Below are 16,153 nucleotides of genomic sequence, written 5' to 3'. Positions count from 1 at the left end.
ACGGACCAACCTCTCAAGCTAGTTTTGTTTAGATCGGATCTCACTAGACGCATGAGAAAATGGTTTGTGGAACTATCGGAGTTTGACGTTCTCTTCGAGCCTAGACAATCAACATTGACTTCTTTCTCCAACAAACAACGATGGAAAATTTCCTCACGTTTCCTCAGTCTAGTGTAAAGGATAACCTCCTTGAAAACAAATCCCAATCATCAATAAGAGTCCCCTGATGGCTTAACTTTTCTCGAATAACGAGGATCTCACTTCACATGACATATGTTATGATGATGAAAAGGGGAAAGCCAATAGTTCCTGAACATAACAGATAGTTGTGAGGATGAAAACATCCCACAATGGAACATGTCAAGGGACATTTTGTCCTTATAACCCATATTCTCATCACTTTACTTATTCATTTTATATTTTATTTAAGATATATATTCAGAACAAATGACATTTCGTCTTTAAGACTATGTTTGGATTGAAGGAAAATTGTGGAATAGAATGGAGTGAAATAATGTTAGATTCCATTGTTTGAGTTTGTAAAATATGAATGGAATGGTGTCTGATGGAATCCATTCCATCCAATACCACCCATTCAACCATTTTTTCATTCCACCCAATTTGGAGTGTATGCAATGGAATGAAACAAATTAGTAATACAAATACAATTTTGTCCTTATTTTTCTATTTCATAAAGCTTTATTTCTTCCCTCTTCTTCTATCGTTTGTTTTTTCTTCAGCCTGTATATTCTACAACTCTTCATCGACCTTCTTATTATTATATTTGTTGCCAAAACCTTCTTCGGTGATGATTTATGCTCGTGAGTCGTCGTGACAAAGAAATAATGCGATACTACTATTTTATTATTATAAAGTAAATAAAAATCAAAATTGCTTCAAACATAAAAATAAAATGAAAATTAAATATACATTATTTGGTCTGACGTTATATACTAGTATTATTTAAATATGAGAATAGAAGATTATATGTTTTTATTGTAAAATTTTTTACTTTTATTTTTATGTAATCTTGATTTTAAATAGGGTAGAATTGGAATAAAATATTTATAATTTATTCCATTCCGTCTATTTTCTAAACAATAGAGTGAAACAATATTCCATCGCATTATAAAATATTCAAACAATGGAATGAAATTAATGCTCCAATCTGTTTCGTTCCATTCGATTCTATCATATTCCATTCTGTTTCGCTCCATTATATTCCACCAATCCAAACATAGTCTAAGAGATTTATTTTTCCCAAGTTAATCCAAGAAAAATGTCTGTCAACTCCTTCAACCTAAGTCCGAGAGATTCAAATCTTTACTATCTTCATAGCAAGAACTTGGGGGGTGTTCCGAACTAGACTAAAGCTCACTATACCAAATGCCCATTATATTTTAGGTCCAAGATAATACTCTTTAGTACAAGACATACATGTCTTTGGAGGGCACATGACTTCAACGGATAGCAATCCAACATAGTATAAGAATAGTCATTTGACAATACTGATCTTAACTGTTGATCAGAACAAATGGATGGCCACCTAGCAGTCCGTTGAGCAGGTGGTTGACGGCGGGTCGAGCAGCTGATCCACGGAGGGGGGGTTGTACCTGCAAGTGCTCCGATGCCAAAGTTAGAGAGGGAATGAGAGCAAGAGAGATACAAGAGAGGGAAAGTAATTGAGTGAATGAATAGTGTTACATAGCTCTCATGTATAGGAGAGCTTATATAGCCCCCAGCTCTGGGCCAAAGGTCCTCTTATTGGGTTGGATCAGGTTAGGCCCAATAAGATGGACTGCCAAGATATTACCCTTAAATAGTGGGTGAAGCAATGATCTGCTCCTATCTTGGTGGAGAGGTTCTACCATGTTCTGCTGTGCTGACACAGATGTGGTTGGACAAGCCATTGTGGACTTAGAGGGCGTAATGCTGGATTAGTTATAGTCTAGTCCAGAACAAATACAATTCTCAATTCCACTAACGTAGTGGAGCCGGTCCCCATGCATATGCAAGACTTGATCTATAAATACGCTCATATCTCAAGCTCCCAATGTACACACATCGAAATGCTAACATTTTTGCAGGTACTTTTCCACTCCACGCCTGAAGCTCTTAACCACCACAAACAACACCTTAGCCTTGCCAAATGAACTGTTCCGTTCTGCCCGTTCAACGCAAGTAAAGTGCATGAATATTGTTAAAACACTAACAAACATCATTTGAATTTCTAGCTGCACACAACAATGACAAAATAGTGAGTTCGAATTCAAGGAAAAATATACACCTTGACAATATTTTTACTAAAGGAAAATAAAAATTACATATGCTTACCATGTATTTTGGCATAGAATTCCCTTTTTTTTTTCCAAACCAAATTTCTTTTTTTTTATTAGTTTCCATTGACATAGAGATTTCTATCCTAAGCTTTTTTCTTATCAAGCTATTGTTTCTTGGATTTTTATCATATATAGTATAGTAACTTAATACATAATTGGATTTTTATCATAGTAGTTACTTTCTACCATTTGAGGTGCATTAATAATTACTTAATACTAATTATGGTAACAATTATATGCAACGTATAATTATTTCAATTTTTTTGTTTCCTCTAGATCTCCTATTTCAATAAAAAGAATATGAAAATTCAAAATTCAAAATTCAACCAATGAATAAAAGGGACGGAATGAGTAGCTCAACTGGTTGAACTAAGGGTTAAAGAGCAGAATGAATAAAAAAAGTTTAACAAGTCGAATTGTCGTTAACAATTCGTCATTAACCACAATGTATATGCAGTGGCAAATTAAGTTTTATCCGGATCAAATTAAAATGAGTTTGACTGTTATTATGCGCAAATTAAATTGAGTTTTTTGTAATGGTCGACGATGATGTGTGTTGCTAAACGCGTACGTTGGATCTATATGTGACTCAAAAAATACTACAATGCCAAGTATCACACTTTTCAAAAGTCGCAACACAAACTTTATAATAGTGTCATAATCAATTAATTAATTAATTAATTAATTAATTAATTGGTTCTTTGTATATATATACATGTAGACACAAAGAACCTCTCAAAAATTCCAACATCAAATTTGCACCAATTTCTCTCATCTCTTCTAAAACCTCAATCCCCATTCCATACCCTCACACATAATATTTAGTAGCCATCTTCAATTCGAGTGAGATTTAATTTGCGCTTGGAGAAATGAATCTCAATTAATCTGAAGTTCGGTCGTAAGAGGTAATAAAAGTATATCGAAAAATTATCACTAGGAAAGGGGAATTATCAAAATTGACGCAAAGAATACTCGCGTCATATCATCAAAGATAATATCTTTGAGTTAATTACTCATTATGCATTCAAGGAATCAATGGGGAGGATCATTTGAGTTGACAAATTGTAATGAAGTGGCGTCTGACTATGAGACGAGCCGCATAGGAGATCAATGGGACAGGGCGGCGTTGCTCAGTCCGGCAAGCGACACAATGGATTCGACGGTACAAAGTTGGATTCTTGAAAGGCCAATTACTAAGAAGAAAACTAAGTATGTGGATATTGGATGCATGAAGTTGAGTTACAAGGCATTGAAATGGATTTTTGGTATAATCTTTGTGGTATTTTGTGTAATTGGGCTTCCCATCATAGTTGCAAAGAATTTGCCCAAACATCATTCTCGACCTATAACACCTGATAATTACACTCTTGCCCTCCATAAAGCGTTACTCTTCTTCAATGCTCAGAAATGTATGTATTTTCTTCTACCATCTCATTATCATTATGCAAATTAACATTTTATATGCATTATTTTTGTTCTAATTTATTGGTCTTATTTTACCTTTTCTCTAACGATTTTATTATTTGATTTATTTGATGATTGTAGACTAAATATATGATGATATAAGATCCTTAAAATATTGCTTTCATATTTCATAGCATATGCATTTGAATAGGCATGTTTTTTGCTAGTTATGACTTATGAAATGTGAGTTTTTAGTTAATAGATGTTACTAATAATTTAAAATATATAACCCAATAAAAAATATATAAATATGATATCCTGTAATTGCTCTCTTGATAGATTCAAATTTGTTTTCTTACAAAAGACATTTTTTTCTAATGGACAGAAGCATTTGTTATCCCCTTTTGTCCGTCAACTTCTTCCAAAGGCTGTTTGACGTGAGATAAACCTATTTGGTTGTGTGTTTGGAACACTTGTTTAATTAAGCACTTATTATAAATTACTTTTTGTTTTTGACACCAAAAAATAAATTACTTAAGCTCTGTCAAACATAACACATATATTTATATAAAGTTCTTAATACTAACATGTGTCCTAAAGGCAAAAATCTGAGGTTCGAATTCGAACCTCTAAAATTGTGCTATGTAACACTTATTATGTGTCTTATTATTAGTATTATTATATTTTTTTATGAAGCGGTCTAGTGGCTAGAAAGTCTACCCTTAAGGTAAATAAGTAGGTGTTCGAGATTCGAACTCCAACTCTGCATGTATAATGTAATATTCCTACGGACTGAGCTGAATTTACATGACACTATTAGACTCTTTCTAAGTAGTAATAATTTAGAGCGTTGATTAATAAATTAAAATATATGATTAATAAATTAAAATATAGTTGACAATCCTTTTCATAATTTTTCTTTATATTTTTGAACGATCAAGACACTAATAATTTTTACATTTTTATTATTGTCAAATGATATTTAACGTCATTTCATTTCAACAAGTTGCTTTGAACTTGTTCTAATTAAGTTTCATTCTTCATTCAAAAAATAAAAAAATTTTCATTCCACACATAGTTCTTGACTTTTTCAAAAAAAAAAAAAAATGATATCAACCAGACGGCATTTGTGTTGCTAGTATTTGAATTTGAATGGTTCTGTTTGTTCATTTGATTTGAATTTGTGTTTGTTCATTTGTGAATTTGAACTTGCCAAATGACACCTAAATTAACTACATGCTGCAACCCGTTTTTCATTCCATTCTTATTTTAGATTATAATTTTTTAGTTATTGTTTTTTGCAAACATCCATATTTTATCTCTATTTTTAATACTACACATAATGTTTCATATTTTATCTCTAGAAGTACATTTTTACATAGTATATATAATTTTTAGAAGGATAGTACTAGAAATTCACACACATAACTGTGAGTTTCATAGCACTCCAGAATTTTAATAAAGGAAATTGTTTATCATTTATGGAAATTTGATGAGTCAAGCTCTATAATGATGAAAGATAGAAAAGAAAAGTATAAAGACTAAATCAGAGTTGCAAGAGGGGTGAGATTGAACTAAGGGTTAAAAGAAATTGAAGGTGCATGATTCAAGTTCTGACAAATCGTTAAAAAACTAACATAACAATTAACATCCGTACTTCTTAGACTTGAGAAATATATCTTCTAAACAAACTCTTATCAACTTTCTGAATAACTTACTCACTACCCTTCTCTTCCTTTTATAACATATTTATTCTCATAAAATGCCACTAACTCCCCTAAAATGCCCACTAACTCTTTTCTCCCCCATTCTAATTACTTCTAGAAAGAGTGGTCATGTAAAGTGGGCCAATAATTGGGCCAGCTAGCATACTAAATCTTGGTGTTCTATATGTTTCTGAGTGATGGTGTCCAATCTAGCAATATCGACATTTGACAATTGAGTTAGGTCTTATAGACAATAATAATTTTTTGTCTCAACTCAATTATACAATTAACTATTAAGTATATGCATAGTAATAACTAGCTTTTAATAAGGACAAATATTTTTGTTATGATACCTGTAATATTTACCTTTGATTTGTGAAGCCGGGGAATTACCAAAGAGCAATGGCATTCCATGGAGAGGAAACTCAGGATTACAAGATGGAAAAGACACTACTGATGATAAAAAAGGACTTGTTGGTGGTTATTATGATGCAGGAGACAATATAAAGTTCCATTTTCCAATGTCTTTTGCTATGACAATGCTAAGTTGGAGTGTGCTTGAATATAAGCAAAAATACATGGCAATTAATGAGTATGATCATGCTAGAGAACTCATTAGGTGGGGTACTGATTACTTGCTTTTAACCTTCAACAGTTCTGCTTCCAAAATCAACAAAATTTATGCTCAGGTAAGTTAATTTTTGTTTCTATACATTTTATTCTACCCTTAAAAAAGAGGTGAAACATTTAGTGATGAATGTTCAATGTTGTGTTACATAGAAGATTATATTTTGATAAAAACATAATTAGCATTAGTGTTGATGATATACTACTAAGTGCTTAACTATAAGCTATTTATATAACAAAATATAAAATAATGTTAGGTTGATTTCATATTAGCAGTTTTCATAAACTATCTTCGAAAGCTTACGAAAATAAGCATAAAATAATTCGTAAGCTGTTTTCATAAACTTTCACAAACAATCTCACAAGTGTTTAAATCAGTAGATAAATTCAAACAAGTCAATTCAACCAGGCCTAAATCATGCGTGCATAACTTTTTTATGTTCTATATATCTTTCTTGTGGTATAATTCAACAAATCTTATGTAGTATTTCTGAATTCGTGCCACCTTCTGGTCGGTCTAAGAGTGAGTGAGGCCTAAAACAAACTCTGATAGAAACATTATATAGCACATTCTATAAATTTGAATGCTAAGTGCAATGCATTTTCATTTTATGTTTAGGTTGGTGGATCTCTAAATGGTTCTAAAACACCAGATGATCATTACTGTTGGCAAAAACCAGAAGACATGGACTATCCACGCCCAACGACAACTATATTCGAAGGACCTGATCTTGCGGGAGAAATGGCAGCAGCATTAGCATCCATAGTATTCCAAGACGACACCACATATTCCAAAAAACTACTCAAGGGAGCTGAAACGGTCTTTGCATTTGCACGAGACTTTGGTAAAAGATCGACATATAGTCGCGGAAAGCCTAACATCGAACCTTTTTATAACTCATCTGGTTACTTTGATGAGTACATGTGGGGTGGTGCTTGGTTGTTTTATGCAACTGGAAATAGTACCTACATTTCATTGGCAACTGATCCTAATGTGCCTAAGCATTCCAATGCATTTTATATGATTCATGATTTGAGTGTTCTGAGCTGGGATAATAAGTTACCTGCTGCTATGTTGTTGTTGACAAGGTTTAGGATGTTTCTTAGTCCTGGTTACCCTTATGAGGAAATGCTTAGTATGTACCATAATGTTACTAGTCTTACCATGTGCTCTTATCTTCAACAATTCAAGGTCTTTAACTTGACTAGAGGTAATTCAAAATAATTACTCCTTCCGGTCCTTTTTACAAGAGACACTTCACTTTTCTAGATTTATTAAATAATTAATATACATGATCTATAGACCAGATACATTAATTATTCAATCAATCTAGAAAGGTGAAGTGTCTCTTATAAAAAGGATCAGAGGGAGTATTAGTTAACATGTTATATTTTTGAGTTGTTTTTTCATTCAAAAAGTTATGATCGTGAAGTTTCAACAGGATCATAAGCATGTTGACATGAAAATTTGCAGGAGGATTGATACAATTGAACCAAGGAAGACCACAATCTCTTCAATATGCTGTCAATGCTGCATTTTTGGCATCTCTTTTTGCTGATTATATGGAAGCCAAAGGTGTTCCTGGATGGAATTGTGGTCCTAATTACGTTTCAAGATCTGTTCTGAAGGCATTTGCAACCTCTCAGGTACTGTTTGAACAACTAAATTTAGACAACTTTTGCTAAAACTTTTGCGAGAACTTTTTTAAGTGGTTAATGTAGTTCAAATAAGCGATTAATTACATTGAGTAGATGGTTAAAAAATATATTAGGTCGTTAAACTCATTAACTGTGATCGTAACTTCACTAACCACAATTTTGGAGCGATTAACCATAATTTTAGTTGTTCAAATCTAAAAGTACTTGGAGAAATTCATGTCCAAATTTTTGGTTATGAAGTAATATTGATGATTAATGAGTTTCGGCATCTGATATATTCATTAACCACCTATAAAGTTGTCGAAAAATTTGTCTTGTACAAAAATCATTCGTTCTCTTAACGAAAATAATGTCCTTTTCTATATTTCCATCATGAAACAGATTGAATACATAATGGGTAAAAATCCAATGAATATGAGCTACATAGTAGGATATGGCAATAAATTTCCAAGACATGTTCATCATAGAGGTGCATCAACTCCAAATGATCACAAGCATTACTCATGCACTGGTGGTTGGAAGTGGCGCGACACAGATAACAGAAATCCTCACAACATTACAGGAGCAATGGTTGGAGGACCAAATAATTTTGACCAATTCCATGATTCAAGGACTAATTACAACTATACTGAACCAACTTTAGCTGGTAATGCAGGATTAGTAGCTGCTTTAATTTCCTTAACAAGTATTGAAGGTACTAGTGGTGTTGATATTAATACAATTTTTGAAGCTATTCCACCATTTGGGCCACAAAATCCACCTCCACCACCACCTTGGAAACCATGATATCATATACTATTTCATTCATTGATTTTATCCTAGTCCTTGTGTTTTGGACAATACTTCTCCAATTTTCAACTTATGCATGTATATTCATTTATTTATAAATGATTTAGCTAGTTATACACTCTTATATATTATTTAAAATTTATTGTACTATTTTTGAATTGTGGATTTCAAAACCCTATTTTGAGTTAACCGGTATAGGAACTCGGATTTTCTACGGTTGGAATTTCCTATTGTTATTGGAGTCAATTCATCTAAGTTAATGGATAGAGATTAGACGGTTCACATCTTGACTATAAAATATTGAGAACTCAAAATCTGACTTGTCTGATCTTAATCAACCGCCAAAGTCATTGATTGCCGTAATTGCTAACAACAACAAAGTCTATTTCTTGAATATAGATCCTTAGCATTGTTAGTAGGGAATCCATTTCCATAATGTAAAGATCCTTTGTTTCATGTGATTTTTAAATAAGGAACTTGATTAGGATATTAAATGCATGAATATCTGATTGAAAGAAAATCAAGTAACATAGATTTTTTTTTGACAGTCAAAATGATGGATCCAAGGGCTAAGTTTTATTGGATACTAAACTATTGTTTGTTGCATACACATCCTTTGAAACATAAAACAATATGACTCTATTACTAGTTCATGCTATGAAAATTAGAACAAAGAGTCAAAATTGATGAAACATAGGATACCATAAAAATTGACTAAGCAAACATCAACAAGATCTTCCAATTCACTTTCAAAACCAATATAGCTCATATCCATTAGACTCAAAAAAGAATAGTAAAACAAAATAGAACTATACAATGTCTCTACTATTGCCACCATGATTTTAAGTTGCATCCTGCAATATAAAGACATTTGAGGTCTCTGCAACAACATCCCAACCACATTATAAGGAAAAATTCTCAGCATAACTGCAACCGCAATCTAAAACCAGAGTTGCCGCCCACGCACACGCACTATCATATAAACATTAATTGGTCTCTTCTCTTAGCCTTATAACTTAAACTTATTACTCAAGTTTATAGGCACAAAGTACAAGGGAAGACTCAAAAGGAGTATAACTTTTAGTTGAGTAATAACCACTAGTAGCACTACCATCATCACTTTCACAACCTTCAACACCTTTATCATCAATCTCAACTTCAGTGGGCCCAGGTTTGAAGATAAAAACACCAGGCCCAGGCCCAGATCCAGAAACACTAAACAACCAATCATGAACATCATAAAACACTTGCACAGGTTGTTTATTAACCATAACAGTTTGATTCCCTCTAAATTTCCACTGCAAATTCTTAACATGAATCAAAACAATTCCATCAATACTAATCCACATTTCAGGATCTTAATTACCAACAGTTGAACTTTCAACAACAATATCACTCTCTTTTCTCTTCTCATCAAATTTAGCCTTTATTGAAAAACTTTTCTTTGCAAAAACATTCTCTCTTTTAACCAATAATGTAGCTTCAACAAGTGTTGGTTTCATTTTCATTCTCTTGTAAGCCTTTTTCTTGTAATCACCCAACAACAAAATAACCTCCTCATTGCAAACTAATGTGACATAGTAATCGCTACAAGGCTCAGGACAACCACCAGCGAATTTAGCCGATCGTAGATCCCAATAGGCATCGATATGATTACCGTCAACTTCGAATGACTTGCAACCTTTTTTGTTCCAATGAAACCATGGTTTAACTTCAATTTTGATACTGTGAAGAAACTGTTCGCCTCTTATGCTATCGATTTTGAGGTTTAATGTGTGGTTAATGAGACTTTTGCACCATAAGACATATATGTTTCTCCATTGGTTTGCAATGCTGGCTTGGTAGATGCATGTGACTGTGCTTTGTGCTGTTTTTGTTGGTAATGGTTCTTCTGATGTTCTCTGTGATAACGGTGTAGCTTGCATCGCGTTCGAGACTGATTATGATCTAAATGAAAGATGAAAAGACATAACACATACCCTTCTTTATGGGTTCTTTCAAATTAATCACTTTTGACAATAACAAATGTATGTGTCTTATGATTTGAATATTTGTTTTAAGGTTATAATTTTAGTTTAATGTTTGTTTGGTTGCTGTGGAAGGAATGAATCAAAGAGTTATTAATTAGATGATTAAAAATTGTAATTTGACTTGGAAAAATAATACGGTGACAATGTAATTCTGTTGGTGATTTGGTTGGAAATTGAATTTTGACAGAAGTTATTGGCGATGAAAGAGTGATGAATGACACGAAAGTTTGTTTTTTTGTTTTAGAGAAAAAGTCTTCATGTAAGGGCTACAAAATAGAGTTGTATCCGAAGGGCAAGGAGGAAAACTAATCTTGTGTTTAAAGTCTTAATCAACTTTTTTTTTATTATTAAGAAAAAGTCTTACGATTAACAAACAATCTTTTTTAGAAGGTTAGTTTATTACATGAATATTTATCGGTCTACATCATAATAATACTAGAATTAGGAAATAACAACTTTGTCTACTACCAACCAAGTTTATGAAGATTCTCACTAATCTCACAAATATTTTGTTTACAACTTTCTACTACTATTTCTCTACTAAGAGATGTTTATGCGGATTTAGATAACTTGAAACACATGTAATTACAAAATTGAAAAAAAAAAAAAGAAGAGTGAATTCCCATTTAAATCCATTATAGACTGTTAAATTGGCCACTACCTTAATTAAAATTATTCAAAACTCCCCAAATATAATTTTCATGTTACCCAAAATAAAAAATAATTTGAAATTTTGTGTTGCATTTACGTGCTTAAAATATCATACACAGAGTTTGTCCTTAATATCATCATCGTATTAATTAATAGATATTCATCAATCACAAGTCATCGATCCTATTCAGCAATGAGTTAGTCCTTAATACTTCATTCTATAATGCATACGTTTCACTATTTTAGTCTCCCACGGTATCAATTTCTATCCTATTTTTTATACTTCATTCTATAATTAGAATCAAAATTTATCTAAACCCTCATGTAACACTCTCTTCTTGTCCAAATAATGCTTTTTTTTTTCCAATGAATTTCTCTTCAAAATAACACTTAAAAACGATTCGTTTCATTACTATTTAAAAAATTTAATTTGATTATAAATATATAATACGACAAGTAAATTTCAAATATAAAATTTAATTTGATTATAAATATATAATACGACAAGTAAATTTCAAATATTTTTTTAGCAGAATTTGTAAAGGATAAAGTTAAATGCCACAAATTCTCTTAAACACAAGTTTAACCCTTGACCTTAGGAATATTTAGTTTTTATTTACTAGCGTATTTTCCCATGTTGCCCGGGTTAGATAATAAAAAATTATTATTTGTTATATTTTATTTTACTAAAATTATTTGTTGTGAATAATTTTTGATTATCGAAGTTAAAAAGTAAATGTTAAAATGAATAAAATGGGTACATATAAGAATAGAAAATAAAAATTTCATACACACGGTAGTTGTGACTGTGGATACAATCCAGCATAGAAACAAGACAAATAGTTTAATGGACATACAAAATAAACTTGCATACTAAATATCCGTAAACAATGGTTCGAGATTAACAACTTATGTAAATATTGGATAAACATAAATTTATTTTTATAGTATTGTAAATAGTTATATGATAATATATATATATATATATACCAGTTAGTTGCGGAAAAAGTAAACATAATCCAGACAAAAGTATTACATGATGAAAATAATGGTAAAAGATTAATAAATATAGTAAAGTCATCGATAATTAATACAACAAATTTAATAACATAAAGATAAAAGAAGAAATTATTTAAAAACATTTTATTCATAAAGTATTCTTACAATTCTAGAGGCAAGCAAACTTCTAAGTTTCTGACTTCTGAAAATTTGCATGCTTTCTTAAGTGAACTAAACATCCTTTTATAGGAGAAGGATGAGTTCGGACTTCAAAATTTAATAAATTACATTTAATAATTCTATAACAGCTGTAAAGGAGACTAATAATTTTAACAACAATAATTCATAAATGACAAAGTAGCAGACTACTATTCCCAAAGGGGCCTATCTACCGAAAGTAGATTCCTTTTCTTTCAATAATTTCTTAAAAGCAGATTCTTTAATAATTCATGCAATAATTCCAAAATCTTTAGAGATCCATTACTCCGTAGCAGTCGTCTTCATTTTGATTATCAGTAGCGCTCGTAATGCTAGTGCTATCGTTATCTGACAGGACTGACATTGCTTCTTTTAATTTTTCCATAAACTCCTGAGGATTAGTAATGTTCTTTAATGAATCCAATAACTGTGGATGTAATGCTGAAAACTCAACGGGACCAGGTAAAGATGCTTGAGATTCCTTGCAAAGACTAGGATTAGCTGAAAACCAAGCGTTTAATCTAGCTGGAGAGATCAAATCCGGATTGAACTTACTCCACCATTTAACTGAGTACTTTTTAATTAGTTGTTGTGGCATGGGTTCTTCCCATAATGGTGCTGTGGACAAGGTCCATGAAGTGATCCATGTAATTCCAAAAACTGCACAAAAGCAAAGCAGAGCTTTGTATTGTGGGCAGGTAGTAACTTCCTTAAAAACATTAAAGGCTTCCTGAGCGAAGTCTGGTAATATTTCCACAATCGGTCCAATGGTGTAAAACCATTCTACGAACCAGTTTGGGAAACTAATTGATATATTTTTGTTGAACCATATAAACCAAGTATGATTAAAAGGCTCAATATCCAAAAAATGATACCAAGCTTTCATATAATCAAAATAATTGTAACATTGCGGGACAAAAGTCCTGCTTAAAGCTTTTTCTTTGTGAGGAGGCTGACTCCAGTCGGCTGGAGACAAAACTTTATTAATCTTGAATTTAGAGAAGGTAATTTTATTTGAGTCTTTTGGGTCGTAATGATGGGTCAAGGTTATAGAGTCCGTATCTACTAGAATAAATTCGTAATATTTTCTTGCTTTGAAAAGATTTGAATCTTCTGGTAAATAGAAGAATCCATGAGGTAATATCTTTGACACTATTTGAAGTAATGAAGAATTTGCTGGGCAATAGGAAGGTTCTAATGGTAGAATTGGTGTAATCTGTTTTTTTGTAATGAAAGAGGATTTTGGAGTAGTTTCAGGGGGCGAGTAATATGCTAGTTTAGACGGTCGTAGTTTTTGAGGAGAAGGGCTAGCAAGTTGGGCAGAAAAGTGTAATGGGGATATTAGGCAAGGCCTAATTCCTGGTTGAGGACTAACTTTTGATGTAATGGATTGGGGACTAGACATAATTTTATTCAAGTAAGAAGGTGATCCTAAGGCTAAAGATTTATTAGACGAGGATGATGAAGATCCTAAAACTAATTCTTTATTGGTTACCTTCGGGGGTCCATAATTATCTCGAGGATCTGATTTTTCTTTACTCATGTTTTCCCTGCAGAAATTCTCTTGTTAAAAAGTCTGGCAAGGAATTCTTAATTCCCTGTATATGCTCAATTTCGAAATCAAAACAGGAGAGTAATGATTGCCATCTAGCAAAAATATGTTTTGAAACTAAATTTTTTACATCTTTTTGTAAAACACTGGTTGCAGCTTTACAATCAGTTTTTAATAAAAATTTCTTAGAAAACAAATCATCTTGAAATTTTGTAATGCATAAAACAATAGATAAAATTTCTTTTTTAATAGTACTATATTTTAATTGGGCTGGGTTCCAAGCTCCAGAATAATATCTGACCACTTGTTCCTTATCCATACCCGACAATATTTGCTTTAAGATTCCTCCAAAACCAAGATCAGAGGCATCAGTTTCCACTATTAATTTGGCTATAGGATCTGGTATTCCTAAGCAGGGTAATTTCTTAACTATTGACTTAAGTTGTAATATACTCTGGGTCATTGTATCATCCCAAGGAGGTGGATTTTTCCTAAGTCTTTTAAACAAAGGGATACATATGGTTCTTAAATTAGGAATGAAATCTGACACATAATTAACACATCCTAAAAATCTTTGTAATTGGGTCTTATCCTTTAATTCATTAGGAAATTTACTAACAAATTCTAATGACCTACTAATTGGGGTGTACATTCCTTGAGCTATATCAAAGCCTAAAAATCTAATTTTTGACTGATATATTTTTAATTTTCTTTCAGATAATACTAATCCATTATTTTTAATGATTCGATAAAATAATTCCATATGGTGAAAATGTTGATTAATCGATTCCGAAAAAACTAATATGTCATCTAAGTATACTATGGTAAAATCTGAATAATTATTAAATATGGTGTTCATAATATTTTGAAATTCAGAGGGGGCATTCTTTAGTCCTAAAGGCATAACGTTCCATTCATAATGACCAAATGGTACCACAAATGCTGTTTTATATTTATCTTTTTCTTCTAATTGAATTTGATAATATCCTGATTTTAAATCAAATTTTGAGTAAATACTTTTATTATGTAATCTATTTATCAAATCTTTTTTATTAGGTATAGGATACCTAATCCATTTTAATGCTTTGTTTAATGGTTTATAATTTATTACTAATCGAGGACTTCCTCGTTCTAATTCCGAAGCATTAATCACATAAAACGCCGAGCAACTCCAAGGAGATTTACTTGGCCTAATTAACCCTTTATCTAAATATTCTTGTATTTCTTTTTTACAGTATTCTAGGTGTTGTTGATTCATTTGTATGGGTCGAGCTTTAGTTGGTATATTAACTTCTTTAAAATCTTGTTCATAAGGTAAAGAAATAGTGTGTACTTTTCTTTTCCAGAACGCATTGGGTTGTTCTGAACAAAGATCCTTTTTAAATTTTTCTAATACATGACCAATCTTTTCTTTAATAACTGGGGTTTCTAACTGTTCTTCTATTCGCTTAAAATGTATTTCTTTGTTAATAAAATTAATTTGCTTTTTCTTTTTATTTATTAGATTAATTCGAGATATAGCTTTTCCTTTTACAGAGTTTAAATCTCTAATTTTTGGTTTATCTAAAAATTCAAAATTAATCTCCCTACTTAATATTGAAGTAGTTATGCCATTCTCATTTACTTTAAAAGGGTAAAGCAAAGTTAAGAAAGGTGTTCCTAGTATGATTTCTTCAGTAATATTTTTAACTAATAGAAAGGAGGTTATGTAGCATATTTTATCCTTACAAACTTTAGCGTTGGATAACTTATATGAAACTTGTAATCTATTACCATTGGCTCCTCGTAATGATTCTTTAGTTTTTTCGTAAAATTGGGTAGGTATTAATCCTTCTTGTATGCAGTTTAAATCTGCTCCAGAATCTACTAATGCAGTAAATTCATAAGCCATATCTTTGATTATTAAATTAATCTTTGTATACCATTTGTGAGAAATCATTTTTTCTATTGTATTAATATAGATTTCTTCTTCTTCGTTCTTACTAGAAGAAGGAAGAGGAATAATAGTTCGTAGCCTATTCTGTTCTTGAATAATTAAAGTTCCTTGTAATTCTAGAATTTTAACTTCCAATTCATCATCTCTATTTTTTAATGATTGAATTTCTTTTTTAAGGATTTTAATTTCCTCTTGTAAATCCCTTAAAGTTATAGGATTCTGAGAGGGTTTTTTAAAGAGTTCCATAACATCTTTAAATTCTA

At 31.5% G+C, this 16,153-nt stretch overlaps 3 protein-coding genes across 3 annotated transcripts; 1 reads left to right on the top strand and 2 right to left on the bottom strand.

Moving 5' to 3' along the window:
• Positions 1-3,357: 3,357 nt before the first annotated feature.
• Positions 3,358-8,521, top strand: LOC123918460 (endoglucanase 12-like). The gene is made up of 5 exons (XM_045970521.1): positions 3,358-3,748; positions 5,831-6,138; positions 6,696-7,287; positions 7,551-7,723; positions 8,117-8,521. The coding sequence occupies exons 1-5, from the start codon at positions 3,358-3,360 to the stop codon at positions 8,519-8,521; spliced, it is 1,869 nt and encodes a 622-aa protein (XP_045826477.1).
• Positions 8,522-9,207: 686 nt separating this feature from the next.
• LOC123912720 lies at positions 9,208-12,420 on the bottom strand. The gene is made up of 2 exons (XM_045963277.1): positions 12,370-12,420; positions 9,208-10,471 (listed from the first exon to the last, which is right to left on the bottom strand). Exon 2 carries the CDS (start codon positions 10,447-10,449, stop codon positions 9,883-9,885), a length of 567 nt encoding a protein of 188 aa, XP_045819233.1. The 5' UTR covers positions 10,450-10,471; positions 12,370-12,420; the 3' UTR covers positions 9,208-9,882.
• LOC123914929 lies at positions 9,550-9,873 on the bottom strand. Its single transcript, XM_045966091.1, has one exon. The coding sequence runs from the start codon at positions 9,871-9,873 to the stop codon at positions 9,550-9,552; it is 324 nt and encodes a 107-aa protein (XP_045822047.1).
• Positions 12,421-16,153: the final 3,733 nt, after the last annotated feature.

The sequence above is a fragment of the Trifolium pratense genome, linkage group LG3 (genome assembly GCF_020283565.1).
Source record: "Trifolium pratense cultivar HEN17-A07 linkage group LG3, ARS_RC_1.1, whole genome shotgun sequence".
Classification (NCBI taxonomy): Eukaryota; Viridiplantae; Streptophyta; class Magnoliopsida; order Fabales; family Fabaceae; genus Trifolium; species Trifolium pratense.
Note: the sequence above shows the minus strand (reverse complement) of the source record. Positions and strands in the feature narration are given on the sequence as shown.

Coding starts and splice junctions, on each gene's coding strand:
- LOC123912720 (XM_045963277.1), bottom strand. CDS start 10,449: ATGCAAGCTACACCGTTATCACAGAGAACATCAGAAGAACCATTACCA.
- LOC123918460 (XM_045970521.1), top strand. CDS start 3,358: ATGCATTCAAGGAATCAATGGGGAGGATCATTTGAGTTGACAAATTGT. Junction 3,749..5,830: donor CTTCTTCAATGCTCAGAAAT/GTATGTATTTTC, acceptor TGATTTGTGAAG/CCGGGGAATTACCAAAGAGC. Junction 7,288..7,550: donor GGTCTTTAACTTGACTAGAG/GTAATTCAAAAT, acceptor GAAAATTTGCAG/GAGGATTGATACAATTGAAC.
- LOC123914929 (XM_045966091.1), bottom strand. CDS start 9,873: ATGTGGATTAGTATTGATGGAATTGTTTTGATTCATGTTAAGAATTTG.